The sequence below is a fragment of the Lipophrys pholis genome (genome assembly GCF_963383615.2).
Source record: "Lipophrys pholis genome assembly, chromosome: 19".
Lineage (NCBI taxonomy): Eukaryota > Metazoa > Chordata > Actinopteri > Blenniiformes > Blenniidae > Lipophrys > Lipophrys pholis.
The window spans coordinates 2,315,243-2,333,176 of NC_137647.1; the positions used below are offsets into that span (position 1 = coordinate 2,315,243).

Consider the following 17,934-nt stretch of genomic DNA (forward strand, 5'->3'; position numbering starts at 1 on the left):
CGAAGTACAATATTTTTTCTATTGCACAGCTTCATGGTTATTATAGTGCACGTTAAAGGGGACATATCATGCTAAATCCACTTTTTTTTAGCCCTTAAATGCATGTTGTTGTATATTTAGAGTGTTTAGAAGTACAGAAAAGTTCAAAGTAGTCTCTTCAGGTGCTCCGTTGATATCTTTATATTCTGTTTTGGTCATATTTTGCAATCTGTTTCAATTTTTCTATTCTCTATTACGTTTTTTGAACAATGACGTCACAGTATTCGCAGCGGAACTGCCAAATTAGGACATCGACTCCAGGCCCGACACTTCGAGCAATCCGCCATTTTTGTTTCTCGCTGCGATTTTGTAGTCCAACCGAAGTTACGAGAGGATAAGTCGAAATGTTCGGTTGTTGGATGTAGTAACCCACAAGCTTCGTTACACCGTCTCCCAGCATCAGAACCTTTTCGAAGTGCCTGGTTGAGTTTTATTTTTCACAGAAATGTACCCACATCTGTGGGTAAGGTCATTTTTGTGTGCGCGAAGCACTTCAAGGATGACTGCTTCAGCAACCTCCGCCAGTATAAAGAAGGATTTGCCGAAAGACTTGGTCTGATTGAGCGGTCAGTTCCTTCTATCTATGGAGACGACGAACAGAGCACTTCGGTAAGCTGTATATAACGCTAAAAAGTGTGATGATAAGACGTCCCTGTCATTGTTTTGTTAGCATTAGCAGTTGCACCGTCTTCATATGTTAGCGCTGTGTGCTCGTTTTAGATTATAATGTAACTTCTGTGTTAAATAGTCGTTGTAATACAGGCAGTATTGTAGTAGTGGGCATGGATGGAGAAGTTAGTGTAAATATAGTAACACACCATTGCGTTACATCCATATGAAGACGTTGTTCTGTAGGTGCATCATGGTCATTTTCATCTCGCTCCGCCGGGTCCGACTCTGGCTCCAACATGTATGGCTGGATGGACAAATCTTCCCTTGTTGACATTTTGTAAATAATGTGTGAATATAAAGTTTCTGCGCCGCTAGATAATTGTATCTGTTCTATCAAACTACAAAGATGGCCGAACAGGGTGGAGTTGAACCGAGTGTCACCTCTGCAACCTGGAGAGGAGGCGGGGTATGAAGTGTCTCATTTGCATTTGAAGAGACCGCCCCAAAACGAGTTGCTCTCAGAAGCACATCAGAAAAGGGGTAGAAAAGGGGCCTGTGGAGCTCTAATAATGAGGAATTCAGACCCAAGCTCTGCAGTTCCGCTTTACATAGACCACAACTGTATGATTTATATGTAAAAAGGAAGGATGTACTCTCATGTACTGCTTAGACGTATGGTGAAACATACACAAGGGGGGCGGAGCCTCACACTGGGGGTGGAGCCTCAAAAGAAGTGAATGTAAAAATATATAGTAAAGGAAGATCACTGAGGAAGCTTCTCAACTACGTAAACTGCTCTGCAGTTTCTCCTCGTGTGATTGGTCAAGCTCCGCCCCATTCATGTGAACACATTGATCCTGACGGGAAAACTCTGGTTTGAACTAGCGAGTTCATAACCTGCTTCGTGTCAATGCTGATCAGGGATCCAGAATGTCTGGGTGAGTTAATTCAGGTAAATTAATCTTGGTGAGTTAATCCAGGTAAATTAATCCAGGCGTTTTAATCCACTTAGATTAATCCAGGTGAGTTAATCCAGGTCAATTATTCCGGGTAAATTAATCCAGGTGAGTTAATCCAGGTGAGTAAATCCAGATATATTAATCTAGGTATGTTAATACAGGTAAATTAATCTAGGTATGTTAATCCAGGTGAGTTAATCAGGTGAATTAATCAAGGTGAATTAATTCAGGTGAGTTAATCAGGTAAATTAATCAAGGTAAATTAATCCAGGTATGTTAATCCAGGTTACTTGATCCAGGTAAATTAATCTAGGTCAGTTAATCCAGGTTGGCCGTACTCTGGTATAAATATAAACAGATGTGGTAACAATGTTTTCAGGAAAGTGGATCTTTATTCATTGATATTGATTGATTTGTACTGAAGGTCTAAACTCTCATTGATCATCAAACATTTAAAGTTCATCAATCAGAAGTGACGACTGGTCGATCAGAAGTGACGACTCGTCAATCACACAACACACAATTCACAATGTGTGAGTGTACAAAACGAAAAAACAATTACAATCTAACTTCACCAACAACACGACTCAGCACACAAGAAAGAAAGAAAGAAAGAAAGAAAGAAAGAAAGAAAGAAAGAAAGAAAGAAAGAAAAGGGGAACAGATGAGGAGTTCTTCATGATGGACCAACGTTATTAATATTCAAACGTTTCTTCCTGTTAAATCAGTTTTTCTTTCCTCGACTCAATTTGTTGGTTTTCCTCACTAAAAGTCTTGAAATGACTTTGAGTTGCTTGACGAGAAATCAAGAAATCAAGAAATCAAGAAATCAAGAAATCAAGAAATAAGCAGTGAAATTCTCGTCGCAGAAGATTTTCCTTTGGTTTATTTCTGTTGCAGTTTCACTTCAGTTCAGTCACTTGAAGCAGCTCAGGATCCTGAGTCCTGATTGGTTGACTCACCATCTCACTCACCTGCAGCCCAGTGGATCAATCAGCAGGAGGCAGGTGGAGGTCAGGTGGAGGGCGGGTGGAGGTCAGGTGTCAGCAGGCTCACAACATTTCAATAAAACAAGCGAAGCAGACATATTGATCGCCATCAAGCAGTTACTTATTATCAGCCGTCAGCCTGGGCAGTCATCTCAGGAGCGCCATCCACCAGGAGCTCCACCCATCAGGAGCCGCTCCACCCTCCAGGAGCTCCGCCCTCCAGGAGCTCTACCCTCCAGGAGCTCCATCAGGACACACCACGGACACTTTGTGGATGTTTGAAGCAGCTACGTCATGACGCCTCCTTAACAGCTGATCACAGATCGATGAGTCCCTCCTGAGGGCGGGACTCTGAGCATAGGGTGGAGCTCTGTGTGCAGGATGGAGCTCTGAGCGTTGGGTGGAGGTGATGGAGGCTCAGCGGGATGCTTTGGTGTTCGGATCTGCTCCTTTCACCGGTCACTTCACTTCCTGCAGGAGCAAAGTGGATCACACGACGGACTCCCGCACGCTGTCGTCCAGCAGAAACATGGCAGCGCCGGGCGGAGGAGCGGCTTCCCGCACACTGTCATCCAGCAGAAACATGGCGGCGCCGGGTGGAGGAGCGGCGTGGAGGATGAGTTCGCTCTGGAGCTCCACCCGGGCGGGCCGCTCCGGTTCGTCATACAGCTGATCGAGGCGTTGGCACAGCAGCCCTTCCGTCTCCGGTGGCGGCTGCTCGTCTCGCCATCCGTCCGTCCTCTGGCGGTGTTTGTAGGACGCCAGTTTGACGGTCCGCTGCAGAAGGTGCTTCCTGAATGCTCGCTGAATCACCGCCGCCGCTACCTCTTCCTGTTTCCTGCGCAAGGTGCTGCTGATTGGTTCATACGACACCTGCAGGTGGAAACATTCACGTCACTCTGGAACCTTTTCTGAGATTCGTTGCTTTAGGTTTATGACCTGCAAGGTTAGCATATAATGCTTACGACAGAAAACACTTCATTACAGTGACTTAGCGACTAGTTAGCAGCAAGTTTGTGACCAGTTAGCAGCTATTTAGCTGCTAGTTAGTTATTGTTAGCGGCTAGTTAGTGACTAGTTCTTGACTTGTAAGTAGCTAGTTAGCAGCTAGTTAGAAACTAGTTAGCATCACAACTGTTAAATCGCTGTCAGCAGCTGCTAACACACAGAAATGATTGATGTTGGCCAATCAGAGCGCTTCCTTCCAACAAATAAAAGCAGGTAGAAGCTCTGGTGAGAGGACCCGATAACAACGGACGCCCTGGACTGAGTGGACCAATCAGCTTGTAGGGACAGGTTTAACTGTTAACACAGGACCACAGGTCAAAACAGTCAGACGTCTTCCTGGAAAATTTCAAGCTGAGTGACACTAAACACTAAAACCGCCAAAATACGACAAGTTTCAATGCCTGTTTTTCAGATGTCGGCCATCTTGGATTCCTTTGTCCTCTTTAAAGTGCATGCTGGGAGCATCGGACTGTATTACAGATGATTACTGGCGGCATATGTTGGGATCTCACCAGATCACAGAAATAAACTGCAGCTCACTCGCATGCAAATCCTGCCTCCTCAAGCGTAACTGACGCCCCACTCAGCCAGCCACTGATTGGTCAGGACCCCCCGGATTTGATACCTTTGAGCGCCCCACCTTATCAAAAGCTTTTGGAGCATTCATTTCTCTCTTGCTGGTGGTAGGAGCTGCATGCAGCTCGTCCAGCAGTTAGCCCAGCCTGCTAACCGCTAAGACCAGAGGCCTGAAACTGAAGGCCTCAACTCCTGCCCTGACCCGCCACGAGGGTCCCATCTCTGAACCCCCCTTTTTAAAGAATGTAATTATATTTGATATTTTTCGATCAGCTATCTCCAGTGCTCAACCTTTTCACGGCATCGGCACCTACATGGTTGTTATAACGCTGTGGCGAAAGTGATAGTGGAATGACGGCGTTACCTTGGACGGGTTGTTGGCCATAAACTTCTCCTCCATGCTGGCTTTCAGAGCGTCCATCTCTCCTGAATCCCCCAACACCTGCACAAGGACCAAATCAGGTCAGATGGGGATCCTTGGATGGAGTGTGACAGGTGAGTTAGCGGAGCAGGTTAGCTACCTGAGTAGTGAGCGCCAGCAGGATGTCCAGGCAGTGGATCTTGTCTCCAGGGACCAGAGGAAGGTCCATGTGGATCAGTTTGATGGTGTTTGGTTTAGGGATCCTCAGAGGATCTCGCAGAGTGTCGCAGAACTGAGAGAGCTCGCTGTGGAACAACAAGAAGGCGGTTAATATGGCTATCACCTGTCCTGAATTATCTCGCCTGTCCTTGATTATATTACTTGTACTGGATTAGTCCTGGATTATCTCACCTGTCCCACCCACATTATATCACTTGTCCTGGACTAGCTCACCTGTCCAGGACTATCTCATCTGCACTGGACTAGCTCACCTGTCCTGGATTAATATTACCTGTATTGGATTAGTCCTGGATTATCTCACCTGTTCCGCATTATCTCACTTGTCCTGGACTAGCTCACCTGTCCTGGATCGTCTCACCTGTCCTGGATCATCTCACTTGTCCGGGACTATCTCACCTGTACTGAATTATCTCACCTGTACTAGATTATCTCACCTGTACTGGATGAACTGGGAGGCGTCCGGGTCGAACTTTTCCCAGGTCTCATAGAACATTTCGAAGTCGTCCTCACACAGCGGGTCACTGCTCTCCTCCGTGGCCACATTGAAGTTCTCTAGGATGATGGCGATATACATGTTGACCACCACCAGGAAGGACATGATGATGTAGGTGGTGAAGAAGACGATGCCCAAGGCCGGGCTGCCGCAGTTCCCCCGCACCGGCGAGCCCGGGTTCTCGGCGTTGGGCTCGCAGTCGGGGGGCGTGTTCATGATGGGGAGGAGCAGGCCGTCCCACCCGGCCGACGTGGTGATCGTGAACATGCAGATCATGCTGTTGCCGAAGGTCTCAAAGTTGAACATATCGTCGATTGTCGCCTCCTTCTTCACGTAGGCAAAGTTGGACATGCCGAAGATCGAGAAGATGAACATGATGAGGAAGAGCAGCAGGCCGATGTTGAAGAGGGCGGGCAGAGACATCATCAGGGCGAACAGCAGCGTGCGGATTCCCTTTGCCCCACGAATGAGGCGCAGCACTCGGCCGATACGAGCCAATCGGATCACACGGAAGAGCGTGGGCGAGACAAAGTACTTCTCGATGATGTCGGCAAGGAGAAGACCTAACGAGGAGAAGACAAGCAGTGTTAACGCCAAACAGTCGAAAGTCCAAACTGTCCAGTTTCCAAACAGTCCAGAGTCCAAACTGTCCAGAGTCTGAAATGTCGAGAGTCCAAACTAATCAGAGTCCGAAATGCCCAGAGTCCCAACTGTCCACGGTCGGAACAGTCCAGAGTTCAAACAGTCCAGAGTCCAAACTGTCCAGAGTCCCAACTGTCCACGGTCGGAACAGTCCAGAGTTCAAACAGTCCAGAGTCCAAACAGTCCAGACTCCAAACTGTCCTAAGTCCAAACTGTCCAGAGGCCAAACAGTCCACTGTTTGGGCATTTCAAACTCTGGGCATTTCGGACTCTGAACAGCCCAGAGTCCAAACTGTCCAGAGTCCAAAAAGTCTAGAGTCCAAACAGCCTAGAGTCCAAAGTGTCCAGAGTCCAAAGTGTCCAGAGTCCAAAGTGTCCAGAGTCCAAACAGTTCACGGTCGGAACAGTCTGGAATCCAAACTGTCCAGAGTCCTCATAGACTGGCGCTGCCTATTGGAGCAGACGTATGGTGTGGCGGTCATCTTGGCTAGGTCCCCTGCCCCCCCAGTGAGGAAGGTTTAGTTTTCACACATTAAAGATCCTTGTTGCGTCAACACAGAACGACTCGTATTGATCAACACTCTGAACGTCCAGACTCACCGATGATGGAGAGGATGACGACCACAAAGTCGAAGATGTTCCAGCCCACAGCGAAATAGTGCTGCCGGAGTGCCACCATCTTCAGGATGCACTCTGAGGTGAAGACAACGATGAAGACCACGTTGACCCAGTACAGGATGAATTCCTTCTCCTGGCTCTGCTCGTCCGTCTCCACCATCATGGTCACCATGTTGAGGCAGATCAGCACCATGATGAAGATGTCGAACACCTGAGTGGTCACCAGGTCGAAGACCAGCGCCTGGAACCGGTTCTGGACGGACCAGAGACCGGGGACACACCCAGGGATGGTTATCGTTGAGAACTGGTAGAACCCGCCAGAGCATCACTTACCGTTTAGAATGGGTTACACGTCTCCTCAAAAGGAGCGTCGCTCTGCATTCTCTAAAAAACATTCTGCATTGGTTGCAGATGCTCTACATTGGCCACAGATGTTCTATGTTGTTTACAGATGCTCTACATTGGTGAAAGACGCTCTGCATTGGTTGCAGATGCTCTACATTGGCCACAGATGTTCTATGTTGGTTACAGATGCTCTACATTGGTGAAAGACGCTCTGTTTTGGTTACAGATGCTCTACATTGGTTACTGGCACTCTGCTTTGGTTACAGACGCTCTACGTTGTCACAGACACTCTGTGTTGGCTACAGACACTCAGCATTGGTGACAGATGCTCTGCGTTGGCTACAGACACTCTATGTTGGTTACAGACGCTCTGCATTGGTTACAGATGCTTTGCGTTGGCTACAGACACTCTATGTTGGTTACAGACGCTCTGCATTGGTTACAGATGCTTTGCGTTGGTTATAGACGCTCTATGCTGAGTGGCCGGTTCTCACCTCGGGTCGGGGAACAGGTTTCTGGGGTTTCTTGGAGCCGAGCTTCTTCATGGCATTGTAGTACTTCTTCTGCTCCTCCGTCATGAAGATGTCGGTTCCTCCGACGTGGAAACAGGAAACCAGAACCGTGAGAATCATGTCAACCAGACATCAACCGGAGACGTCAACCGGAGACGTCAACCAGACCTTAACCGTAAACATCAACTGGAGACGTCAACAAGACATGAACAAGACATCAACCGGAGTTGTCAACCAGACCTTAACCGGAGACGTCAACCGCAGATGAGCTGGTGTGAGAGGAGAAACTTATCTTGGCCTTCTGCTGGTTGAAATTGTCGATGATGACTCCGATGAAGAGGTTGAGGGTGAAGAAGGAGCCGAAGATGATGAAGCAGACGAAGTACAGGTACATGTACAGGTTCTCCTCGTACATGGGCTGGGACTCCACCTGCACCCGCAGTAACCATGGCAACCAGATTGTCAGACTGTGACTCGGTCTGAGTGCCCAGACCCTTCAGGCAGTACCAGGAGTACTGCTCATACTGTCATACTACCTGTGTACAGACCCTTCAGGGTCTTCAGGCCACACACACACACACACGGCCACACACATGCATGGACAAACACACACACATCTGAAAACACACAAATCAAACTAAAGTGCTGAAGTAACGTTCTTACTGTCACTGCTGCTGGTTCACGTCGTGTGTGTGTGTGTGTGTGTGTGTGTGTGTGCGTGTGTGTGTGTGTGTGTGTGTGTGTATCAGTGTCAGTGTGAGTATTGCAGCAGTACTGACCTCTCTGGAGTCCACGGCTGCGTACATTATGGCCATCCAACCTTTAAATGTTGCCTATAAGAAGAAGAAGAAGAAGAAGAATCATACTTCTTCCTGAATGGATCATCGGTAGCAGCCACACACGGGGGGGGGGGGGGGGGGGGGGGGGGGGGTACTCTGGTAGTACGGATACTCTGGTACTGCTAGTACTCTGGTACTACCGGTACTTTGGTCAAAATTAGATTTCATGTCTGAAGCCGCGGCTCCACCGGATTGTTTGATGGACTGAGGTGGTTCAGGTTTGTGTTGTGTGAAGTTGTGGATGGTACCTAAAGTACCGTAACCACTTCTCAGCAACTGGAGGGGAGGAGCTTTAGCAGGAGCTGGACGCTGCCATTCACAATGAGAACGTTTGCTGTGTCACTGAGAACAGAGGCTCATGGCTGAAGCTCCGCCTCCTGACACATTCCCGTGTTGCACACAACCCCGCCCACATTTTCCCGTACCATCTGCGGTGGAACCGGCGACAGAGTTGGGTCTAGGTACCAGCCCCAGTCATTCTATTACTGTAGTGCTGTGGATACTTTGGGTACTTTGGAGTACCGGCACTCTAAGCATAGTACTCACCACCTGCAATAGCGACAGGTATCCCATGCCCACGTTGTCGAAGTTGACTTTGGCGTTGGTCCAGCGGACGGCAGAGGCGTTGGACGCCATCAAGGTGAGACACTCTGTCTTGTTGTCCACCTGCTGGGCGTCGAAGACCTCGGCCGCCGTCATGTTGTAGCAGAAGAAGAACTTCCCGGCGAACAGGTTGACGCCCATGATGGAGAAGATCAGCCAGAAGATCAGACACACCAGCAGCACATTGAAGATGGAGGGGATCGCTCCCACCAGCGCGTTCACCACCACCTGCAGGACGGGAGGACGGAGCAGGGGGAGGAGCTGACGGAGACATGGACTGCTGTGTCTCCGTCAGCTTCTCCACTTACAAGACAGAGGGTGGAGCAAGGGGAGGAGCTGATGAAGACATGGACCGCTGAGGCCCCATGGACACAACATACACCTGAAAACATTTACTACATCTTTGGTGTCTGTCTCTCAGGTGTCTGAGTCTGTCAGGTGTCTGTCTCTCTCAGGTGTCTGTCTCACCCTCATGCCCTCGAAGCGAGACAGGGCCCTCAGTGGTCGCAGAGCTCGCAGTGTCCTCAGCGACTTGATGGCGCCGAGTTCCGAGTATCCCAGGATGTTAGCGGTCAGCGACACCAGAGACACCTGGAACACACACCTGCTGATGACATCACACCTTCCCCTGATGACATCACACCACCCCCAGATGACAGCACACATCCCCCCCGATAACATCACGCTCTGCCCCAATGAGATCACACCCTCCTTCACTACACCCTCGACCGATTACATCACGCCCTCCACTGATGACATCACACCCTCTCCTGCTCTGAACATCAAACCAGTGTTGATTGGATGTCTAATGCCAACTCATGTGAGCTGTGTTTGGTTCTGCTACGAACATCCGTGAGTACTCGTGAGTGAGTGAGTCATACGTCCACGATGAGGAAGTCCAGCCAGCACCAGGCGTTGGTGAAGTAGGTAGAGAATCCATAGGCGATCCACTTGAGCAACATCTCCACCACGAAGATGAAAGTGAAAACCTGGTCGGCGTATTCCAGCAGCACTTTCACCACCCGGCGCTGCTCCAGGTAGATGTCCTCGAAGGCCTGCGCACACACACAGACACAGACACACACACACACGGATCAGTGTGATCAGCAGCAGGTCAAAACAACATCGACAGTGAGGAAGAGGAGGAGGAGTGAAGAAGAGGAGCAGGGTACCAGCGCCCCACTGCTCATCAGGATCATGAAGATGATGAAGGTCTCGAAGTAGTTGTGCTCCACGATGGTGAAACAGGTTCTTCTGAGGTTAGACCAGGACTTTCCTTTGACCCCGGTCGAGTCCAGGTCCAGGTCCAGACAGGGACACCTCCTGTAGCACTCTGACAGACAGACAGACAGACACAGACACACACCATCATCATCCTGTCACATAATAACAATTTCAGTTTCATGACCATCAGTTGTGATTGTGATAGTGATTGTAGTGTGTGTGTGTGTACTCTCTGTCCAGCAGTCTGCCGGTGTGTTTTTATCTTCATCATCATCTTCATCGTTGTAGAGGTCGTCTGGAACTTTCTCTACGGTGCTACAGATTGATGAGTCGTCGTCCTGAATAGAAACGACAGAAATGACATGATGAGATAAATGACAATGAGACAAATGACGCGTTGGGACAAACACGATGAAACAAAAGAAATGATGACACGATGAGATCAACGACATGATGAGACAGAAACACTTCCAGAGAAGAGAAACAGCAGCAGGCAGAGCAACATTTACTTTGGAGTGTTTCTTGCCATCTCCTTCTTCCTCTTCCTCATCTTCCTCCTCCTCTTCCTCATCTCCCTCCTCCTCTTCCTCATCTTCCTCCTCCTCGGACTCTGATTGGGCGATCGGGACTCTCAGGCAGGAAATGCTCTTATAGTTGCTGGTCAGGTTGACGTCTTTTCTTTGGAGCTCAGGGTTATATGATGATGATTGTTCGGAGGTCACGGGGGTCACAGGGGTCACAGGGGTCAAAGGTAGAACCTCCTCCCTCACCAGGTCCAGGTGTGGACCAGTCACTGTAACGATCAACAGACAAACATGTTCCAGAACAAGTTTACTGGAATGATAAACTACTAAAGTCTGGTCTCACCAGTCTGGTCCGGGTCTGGGTTCTGGTCCGGGTCCAGACCAGTCCTCTTCCCCAGGATAGACCTCACGTGTCCCATGATCCTGGTCTTCATCCAGGCCATGGCCCTGCTGATCCGGTTCATGGCGATTTGCAAGTTGTTCTCTCCTTCTTCCTCTGGAGCCGCCAGATTCTCTCCACTGAAGGAGCTCAAGAGCAGCGCAAGGAACAGGTTCAGGACCTGGAACACACAACGAACAGGTTCAGGACCTGGAACACCTGGCAGGAAGTCTCCAGACAGGAAGTCCACAGACAGGAAAACTCCTGATAGGAAGTCTACAGACAGGAAGTCTCCCGACAGGTCGGATTATTATCGTGAGGTCATCCACGGGGTTAAGGAAAAGTAGATAGGAAAGGAGAAAGGAGGGACTATTCAGATGTACCCCAGGTTTTGGTGGAAGGAGGACAATGGAAACAGGCCAAGAAGAATGTTCTCTTTATACAGTGTCCTGGGCCAACAGGAATGGTGGACATGCAGTGGACAGTCAGTGGCAAGCAGTGGATATCCAGTGGCATGGTGGACATTCAGTTGACATCCACTGGACATTTAGTGGTATGGCGGACATGCAGTGAACATTCAGTGGATATTTAGTGGTATGGTGGACATGCAGTGGACATGCAGTGGACACTCACCACCAGGTTGCCAATGACCATGACCATCATGAAGACCATTAGACACATGGACTGTCCCGCCACCTCCATGCAGTCCCACATGGTCTCGATCCACTCGCCACACAGAATCCTGAAGATGATGAGGAACGCGTGGAAGAAGTCGGTCATGTGCCAGCGCGGCAGCTGGCAGTCGGCGGCGATGCGGCACACGCAGTCCCTGTAGCTCCGCCCAAACAGCTGCATGCCCACCACGGCGAAGATGAAGACGATGATGGCGAGGACCAGGGTCAGGTTCCCCAGAGCGCCCACCGAGTTCCCGATGATCTTGATCAGCATGTTGAGTGTCGGCCATGACTTGGCCAGTTTAAACACTCGCATCTGGAGAACCAGGGATTACAGATTACTCCCGGGAGAACCAGGGATTAGAGATTGCTACCGGGAGAACCAGGGGTTACAGATTCCCACAGGGAGAATCAGGGACTACAGATTACTAGAGTGAGAACGATGGATTACAGATTACTACAGGCAGAACAAGGGATTTGTGGATTAGCTCTTCAGTGTTAGTCAGGATTAACGAGATTCACAGCAGGTCCAGGCACAATCACAATGCTGAATTCAAGAACCGTAGGAACTCTGAGTGTGGTGAAGTGAGGAAGACAATGAAGATGAAGATAAAGATGAAGGTGAAGATGAAGATGTACTGACCAGTCTGAAGGAGCGTAGCACCGACAGTCCCTGGACGTCGGCCAGTCCCAACTCCACCAGACTCATCGTCACGATGATGCTGTCAAAGATGTTCCAGCCCACCTGCAAGCACAAGACACCTCAGAGCAGGAGAACCTGTGGAACCGGGGTCGGAGCAGGAGAACCTGCAGGGAGCGGAGGTTCAGGGGGGGGGGGGGGTCACAGTTCAGAGGGTTTATGGTTCAGGGGGTCTAACCTGGAAGTAGTAGTACGGGTCCATGGCCACAAGCTTGAGGATCATTTCAGCTGTAAAAATCCCTGTGAAGACCTGAGGAGCAAACAGGAAGTTACCAACACTGCTGATTAATGCATTGATCAGTCCACTGATCAATCAATAGTAAATATAAAATAATAATAAAATAACATGAAAAGAATCAGTGGCACATTAAATAAACTTATCAACAATGGTTCTAGAGAACAAAGTTTTCCTCGATACTTTAATGAAAATGGAACAAAACAGGCCAAATATTAACAGTTTTAACAACTTCTTTGTAAATATTGGACCAATATTTTGTTATATTATATCAATGACAGGAAGTAGCTCCATGTTCCTCACAGCAGTGGAGGAGAAAGAAACACTAGATATTGTAAATTAATCTAAATACTAAACATATATTGATTGTGATGAAATATACATCAAAACTGCTACAATGGTAATTGAGGGGATTTCAGAGCTTCTAATATACTTCTCTCATTTATCATTCCAAACCAGTAAATTTCAAAATAAGATAACATTAGCAAAGGTAGTGCTGCTATACAGTATAAGACTGGAGATCAACTCCACTTCACCAACGACAGGCCGGTTTCTCTGCTTCCACTGTCCAACATTGTAGAAACATTAATCATTCACATCAGATCAATTCTCAGACAAACAGAAGAAAATACTTTCTGTCAACATGGATTCACTTCAACATTTTAACAGAACCAATAGAAGAAGGTAGAAACACTGTGAGATCGATCAATACTCCCCCTGCAAACTGATCGACAAAGCTTTGACACAATACACCATAACATATTAGTCAATAAAGTAGAGTGGCATGGAATCAGGGGGATTACACTGGGTGAAAAGTTACTTAATGAACTGGAAACAGTGGTGTCCCCCAGGGGTCAGTATCGGGTCCAAAACTGTTTTTACTTGATAAAAATGACATTATTAATAAATCAAAAGTTATAAAACTAGTGTTTTGTAGACGATACTAATATTTTCTGTTCAGGGAAGATATACAGAAACTAAAAGACTGATTTAACATAAATACATTATGGTAAACTAGAGTTAATCTGAAGTTAATCCAGAATTTAAAGCAGTGTTAATCTGGAGTTAATCCAGAGAGAACCAGAGTTAATCTTGCAGTTAATCCAGAACAAAAACCAGAGTTAACCCTGAAGTTAGTCCAGAATATAAACCAGAGTTAATCCAGAATATAAAGCAGACTTAATCCTGAAGTTAGTCCAGAATATAAACCAGAGTTAATCCAGAAATTAATCCAGACTATAAACTAGAGTTAATCCAGAAATTAATCCAGAGAGAACCAGAGTTAATCCTGAAATTAATCCAAAATTTAAACCAGAATTAATCTATCAGTTAATCCAGAGAGAACCAGAGATGCCCCCCCTCACCCTCTCACCAGGTTGCCGATGCTCAGCAGCTCCTCAAACCTCTCCGTCATGGGGTAGTGCTCCATGGCCATGAACACAGTGTTGAGGACGATGCAGATGGTGATTCCAAGGTCGACGAATGGATCCATGACGACGGCGTGGAGCCACGGCTTCATCCACCGCCAGCAGCCGCAGCAGTTCCACTGCAGGACCCGACGGGCGAAGGTGTACCAGCAGGGGGCGCAGGCCCGCTGCTCCTCCACCAGCTCTGCACACATCCCCAGTTCACATGTTCATCATCAACCCGGAGAGATCACACCACCTCTACCTCCACCCTGTCCCTGACCAGCGGGTGGAGTCAGAATGAATGGATGACTGAGTGTCTGTACCGTCCTGCGCTGTGGGCTCCTGTTCCTGGTTCTTCACATCTCCGCCCTGTTTCTCTCGGAGCGCCGCCCTGCAGGCCGCCTGCTGTAATGACAGAATGTGGAGGTGATGTGAGGGTGGTGGTGAGGTGAGGGTGGAAGTGAGACTGAGTGCCAGCGGACCTCCTCCTCCCTCTTCCGCAGCACCTCCAGGATGGCGGCATACTCCGCCTCTTTCTGCTTGGCCTCCGCCAGCGTGGCCTCGTTCTGCTCAGCGTAGGCCATGGCCACCACCGCCAGGATCAGGTTGATCAGGTAGAAGGAGCCCAGGAAGATCACCACCACGAAGAACACCATGTAGGTCTTACCCGCCGCACGCAGTGTCTTCGGGGGGGGGGGGGGGGGGGGGGGTGTGCAACAGACAGTTGAGACAGATAGGTAAGGCAGAAAGGAGAGACAAGTTAGACGAGACGGACAGGTGAGACAGACTGTAAGACAGGGACAGACAGGTGAGAGAGACAGGTGAGACAGGGACAGACAGGTGAGACAGACAGGTGAGACGGGGACAGACTGACCAGCTGGAACAGGTTTTCCCAGAAGTCCTGCGTCATCAGTCTGAACAGAGACAGAAAGGCCCAACCGAAGGAGTCGTAGCTCGTGTAGCCGTAGTTTGGATTCCTGCCGGCTTTGAGACAGGTGAAGCCCACCGGACAGACCCTGAACACATCATTCTCTTCATCATCATCATCATCATCACTAATAGCGTTATCGGTGGTAGTGTAACTAACGGCAGTATTGGTGGTAGTGTAACTAGGAGTAGTACTGGTAGTAGTCTAACTAATAGCAGTATCGTGGTAGTGTAACCAATGGCAGCCGTTGTACGTGTAGTGGAATAGTTACAATAGTAACATGTGGACGAACCCGGCGTCGGAACTGTTTCCACAGAGCAGAGCGTCCAGTTGACCGGGGACGTAATAGTAGTTATCTGGAAGAGACAGACCAGGAGTTACAGGGACACCAGAGAGACAGACAGACAGATTCCAAAGCTTCAATATTTTCTGTCATATAGGAAGTAAAGATGGCGTGACGTATTGATAACCTGGATTGTTGATGTACTCGTAGTAATCAAAGCTTCCGGTGCTATTGTTATGGGTGCTGTTGCTATGGGTGCCGTTGCTATCGGTGCCGTTGCTAGGGAAACCGTCAGCTGTGAGGTTGCCAAACGAAGGTGGCATGAAGACACACTTCTGTCGCAGGTTCCCCATGAAGAGTTGTAGACCAACGAGAGCGAAGACGCTGAGGCAGAAGACGGTCAGGATCATGACGTCACCAAGCTTCTTTACCGATTGGATGAGAGCTCCGACAATCGTCTTCAAACCTGCAGCGGCACGGAGCAGCCAATCAGGAGCAGCCAATCAGGAGCAGCCAATCACAGCTGGGCAGCCACTCAGGAGCAGCCAATCAGAGGACACTGACCCGGTATCACCGTGATGGTTTTCAACGCTCGCAGAACCCTGAACGTCCTCAACGCAGAAACGTTCCCCAAATCCACGAACTCCGTCAGATACCTGCAACATCATCATCATCATCATCATCATCATCATCATCATCATCATCATCATCATCATCATCCTGTCACACAATAATGATTTCAGTTTCATGACCAACGTCAGTTGTTAAAACACATTTTTCTCAAAAATACTGATTGTAGTGTGTGTGCGTGTGTGTGTGTGTGTGTGTGTGTGTGTGTGTGTGTGTGTGTGTGTGTGTGTGTGTGTGTTTGTTTACGCCATGCTGATGACCAGGAAGTCCAGCCAGTTCCACGGGTCTCTCAGGAAGGTGAAATGTCCGACGCAGAATCCTCGAGACAAAACTTTGACCGTCGCCTCGAACGTGTAGATTCCTGTGAACACGTACCTGTGGAGGACACACAAAACACACAACCTGAGACTCACAACCCGAGACTCACAACCTGAGACTCACAACCTGAGACTCACAACCCGAGACTCACAACCCGAGACTCACAACCCGAGACTCACAACCCGAGACTCACAACTTGAGACTCACAACCCGAGACTCACAACCCGAGACTCACAACCCGAGACTCAACCTCCCTCCATCCTCGCCTCTCTGAACCACAATCTCCCCGCCTCCTCCCTCCATCCATCCCCACCTCCTCCATCCCCGCGTCTTCCATCCCCACCTCCTCTCCTCCCTCCATCCTTGCCTCCTCCCTCCATCCCTTCACCAAGAACCAGTGGCCAGCGGACAGTGAGCGCTGGATCCCCGAGTCAATCTGGCTGCTGATGAGCAGGTAAATCTGCTGTGGCCCCGCCCACCCCCGTGGCCCCACCCACAATGGTGTGGAGGTCAATATTACAGAAAGCAGGGAGTGTGTGAGCTGAGTGGAGTCAGTGTGTGGTTGATAGAAACAAAGTGAGGCTGAAAGAAGTGAAGTTGTAACAAACAGTCGGAAGATTAAACTGTAAAAGTTGTAAAAACATGGTTTCGCTGTTTAAATGTGCTGTGTGTGTGTGTGTGTGTGTGTGTGTGTGTGTGTGTGTGTGTGTGTGTGTGTGTGTGTGTGTGCGCGTGCGTGCTCACTCCACAGTCTTGCTCCAGGCCGGGGGGTCACTCATGGTCATGAACACACAGTTGGCCAAAATCGTCACCATAATGAACAAACTGAAGAACGTTTTGGTTTTAAGGAAAATTAACCTCCAGACCGTCAATCAACCTGATCGATCAGCTCCTTCAGGCCTCAGCCAAGTCGTGACTCATTCATTAGATTCAGCGAACACTGAAAACTTGCAGAACCCTAGCAGGACCAGGACTGTGACAGGGTGAAGGATATGAATGGATGAGGATCTTGATGGCGCCGGTCCTCAGAGGGTTGAAGGGACTGAGCAGGAAACACGCTGGGTCGGCGTTAAACCTGTAGATGACGTTTCCTTTACTGAGCACGATGAAGGTCTGCAGAGAGACATGCAGCGTTACCATGGTTACCCTGGTCACTATGGCTACCGTGCTTACAATGGTTACCAGGTAAGTTAGTCACCAAATAACAACTGCTTTGTTACCAACAGTAACTCCCGAAGATTACCACAGGTACTAATCAAACTACATCATTGATACAGGTTTTAGTAAAATGAAACAGGCCTTCTGTGATTGGTAGAAGGGATCCAGCTCCTCCAATGGCGTGTTGTGAAACTCAGGGGGCGGGTCTCCGTAGATAAAGGGGAGGGGCTTCCCTGCCTCCAAGTCACTGGCCGGCCGGGGAAGATCTTCCTCTGCGATCTGTCATCAGAGAGAGAGAGCCAATCAGCATCAAGGTCTGAGGATTACCTGTTCTCAGAGTACAGATTACTAGCTGTCAGAGTAACGATTACTTGTTCTCAGAGTACAGATTACTAGCTGTCAGAGTACAGATAACTACAGAGGACTCCTGGCTGCTGTTTTCACCTCGATGTTCTTCTCCTTCCTCCTCTCTCGTTCCTTCTCTTCCTCTTGGTGTCGTCGTTGGAGTTCCTCCAGTGAAGCCGGGGTGAAGTGTCTGAAGACCTCCGTACCAACAGGGGGCAGCAGATGTGCCATGTTGACATCATGCAGGGGCACCTGAAGCCTACTGCTGCCTCACCGCCACTTCCTGTCAGG

General features: G+C 48.9%; 2 protein-coding genes across 2 annotated transcripts; both read right to left on the minus strand.

Annotated features, from left to right (window-relative positions):
* Nucleotides 1-1,986: 1,986 nt before the first annotated feature.
* scn4ab (sodium channel, voltage-gated, type IV, alpha, b) lies at nt 1,987-14,382 on the minus strand. The gene is made up of 20 exons (XM_080488024.1): nt 14,305-14,382; nt 13,945-14,183; nt 12,516-12,587; nt 12,281-12,382; nt 11,597-11,953; nt 10,928-11,144; nt 10,570-10,853; nt 10,290-10,398; nt 10,009-10,169; nt 9,718-9,891; nt 9,305-9,427; nt 8,780-9,064; nt 8,174-8,227; nt 7,687-7,824; nt 7,377-7,481; nt 6,520-6,790; nt 5,219-5,840; nt 4,705-4,849; nt 4,548-4,625; nt 1,987-3,472 (listed from the first exon to the last, which is right to left on the minus strand). The coding sequence occupies exons 2-20, from the start codon at nt 14,089-14,091 to the stop codon at nt 3,089-3,091; spliced, it is 3,828 nt and encodes a 1,275-aa protein (XP_080344150.1). The 5' UTR covers nt 14,092-14,183; nt 14,305-14,382; the 3' UTR covers nt 1,987-3,088.
* On the minus strand, nt 14,338-17,874 carry LOC308124273 (sodium channel protein type 4 subunit alpha B-like; the record flags this gene model as incomplete). The annotated part of the gene is made up of 9 exons (XM_080487196.1): nt 14,338-14,664; nt 14,856-14,997; nt 15,202-15,265; nt 15,380-15,658; nt 15,757-15,848; nt 16,069-16,197; nt 17,093-17,253; nt 17,440-17,577; nt 17,743-17,874. 9 exons carry the CDS (start codon nt 17,872-17,874, stop codon nt 14,338-14,340), a joined length of 1,464 nt encoding a protein of 487 aa, XP_080343322.1.
* Between the last annotated feature and the right edge of the window lie 60 nt (nt 17,875-17,934).

What these genes read in the sequence shown, in the direction of transcription:
- scn4ab (XM_080488024.1), bottom strand. Translation starts at nt 14,091, where the DNA reads ATGAAGCCGTGGCTCCACGCCGTCGTCATGGATCCATTCGTCGACCTT. An exon ending in ACCCGTACTACTACTTCCAG is followed by an intron (nt 12,383 to 12,515) that starts GTTAGACCCCCT and finishes TTGTGCTTGCAG; the next exon opens with GTGGGCTGGAACATCTTTGA. An exon ending in AACCTGTTCCCCGACCCGAG is followed by an intron (nt 6,791 to 7,376) that starts GTGAGAACCGGC and finishes TGGTCCGTCCAG; the next exon opens with AACCGGTTCCAGGCGCTGGT.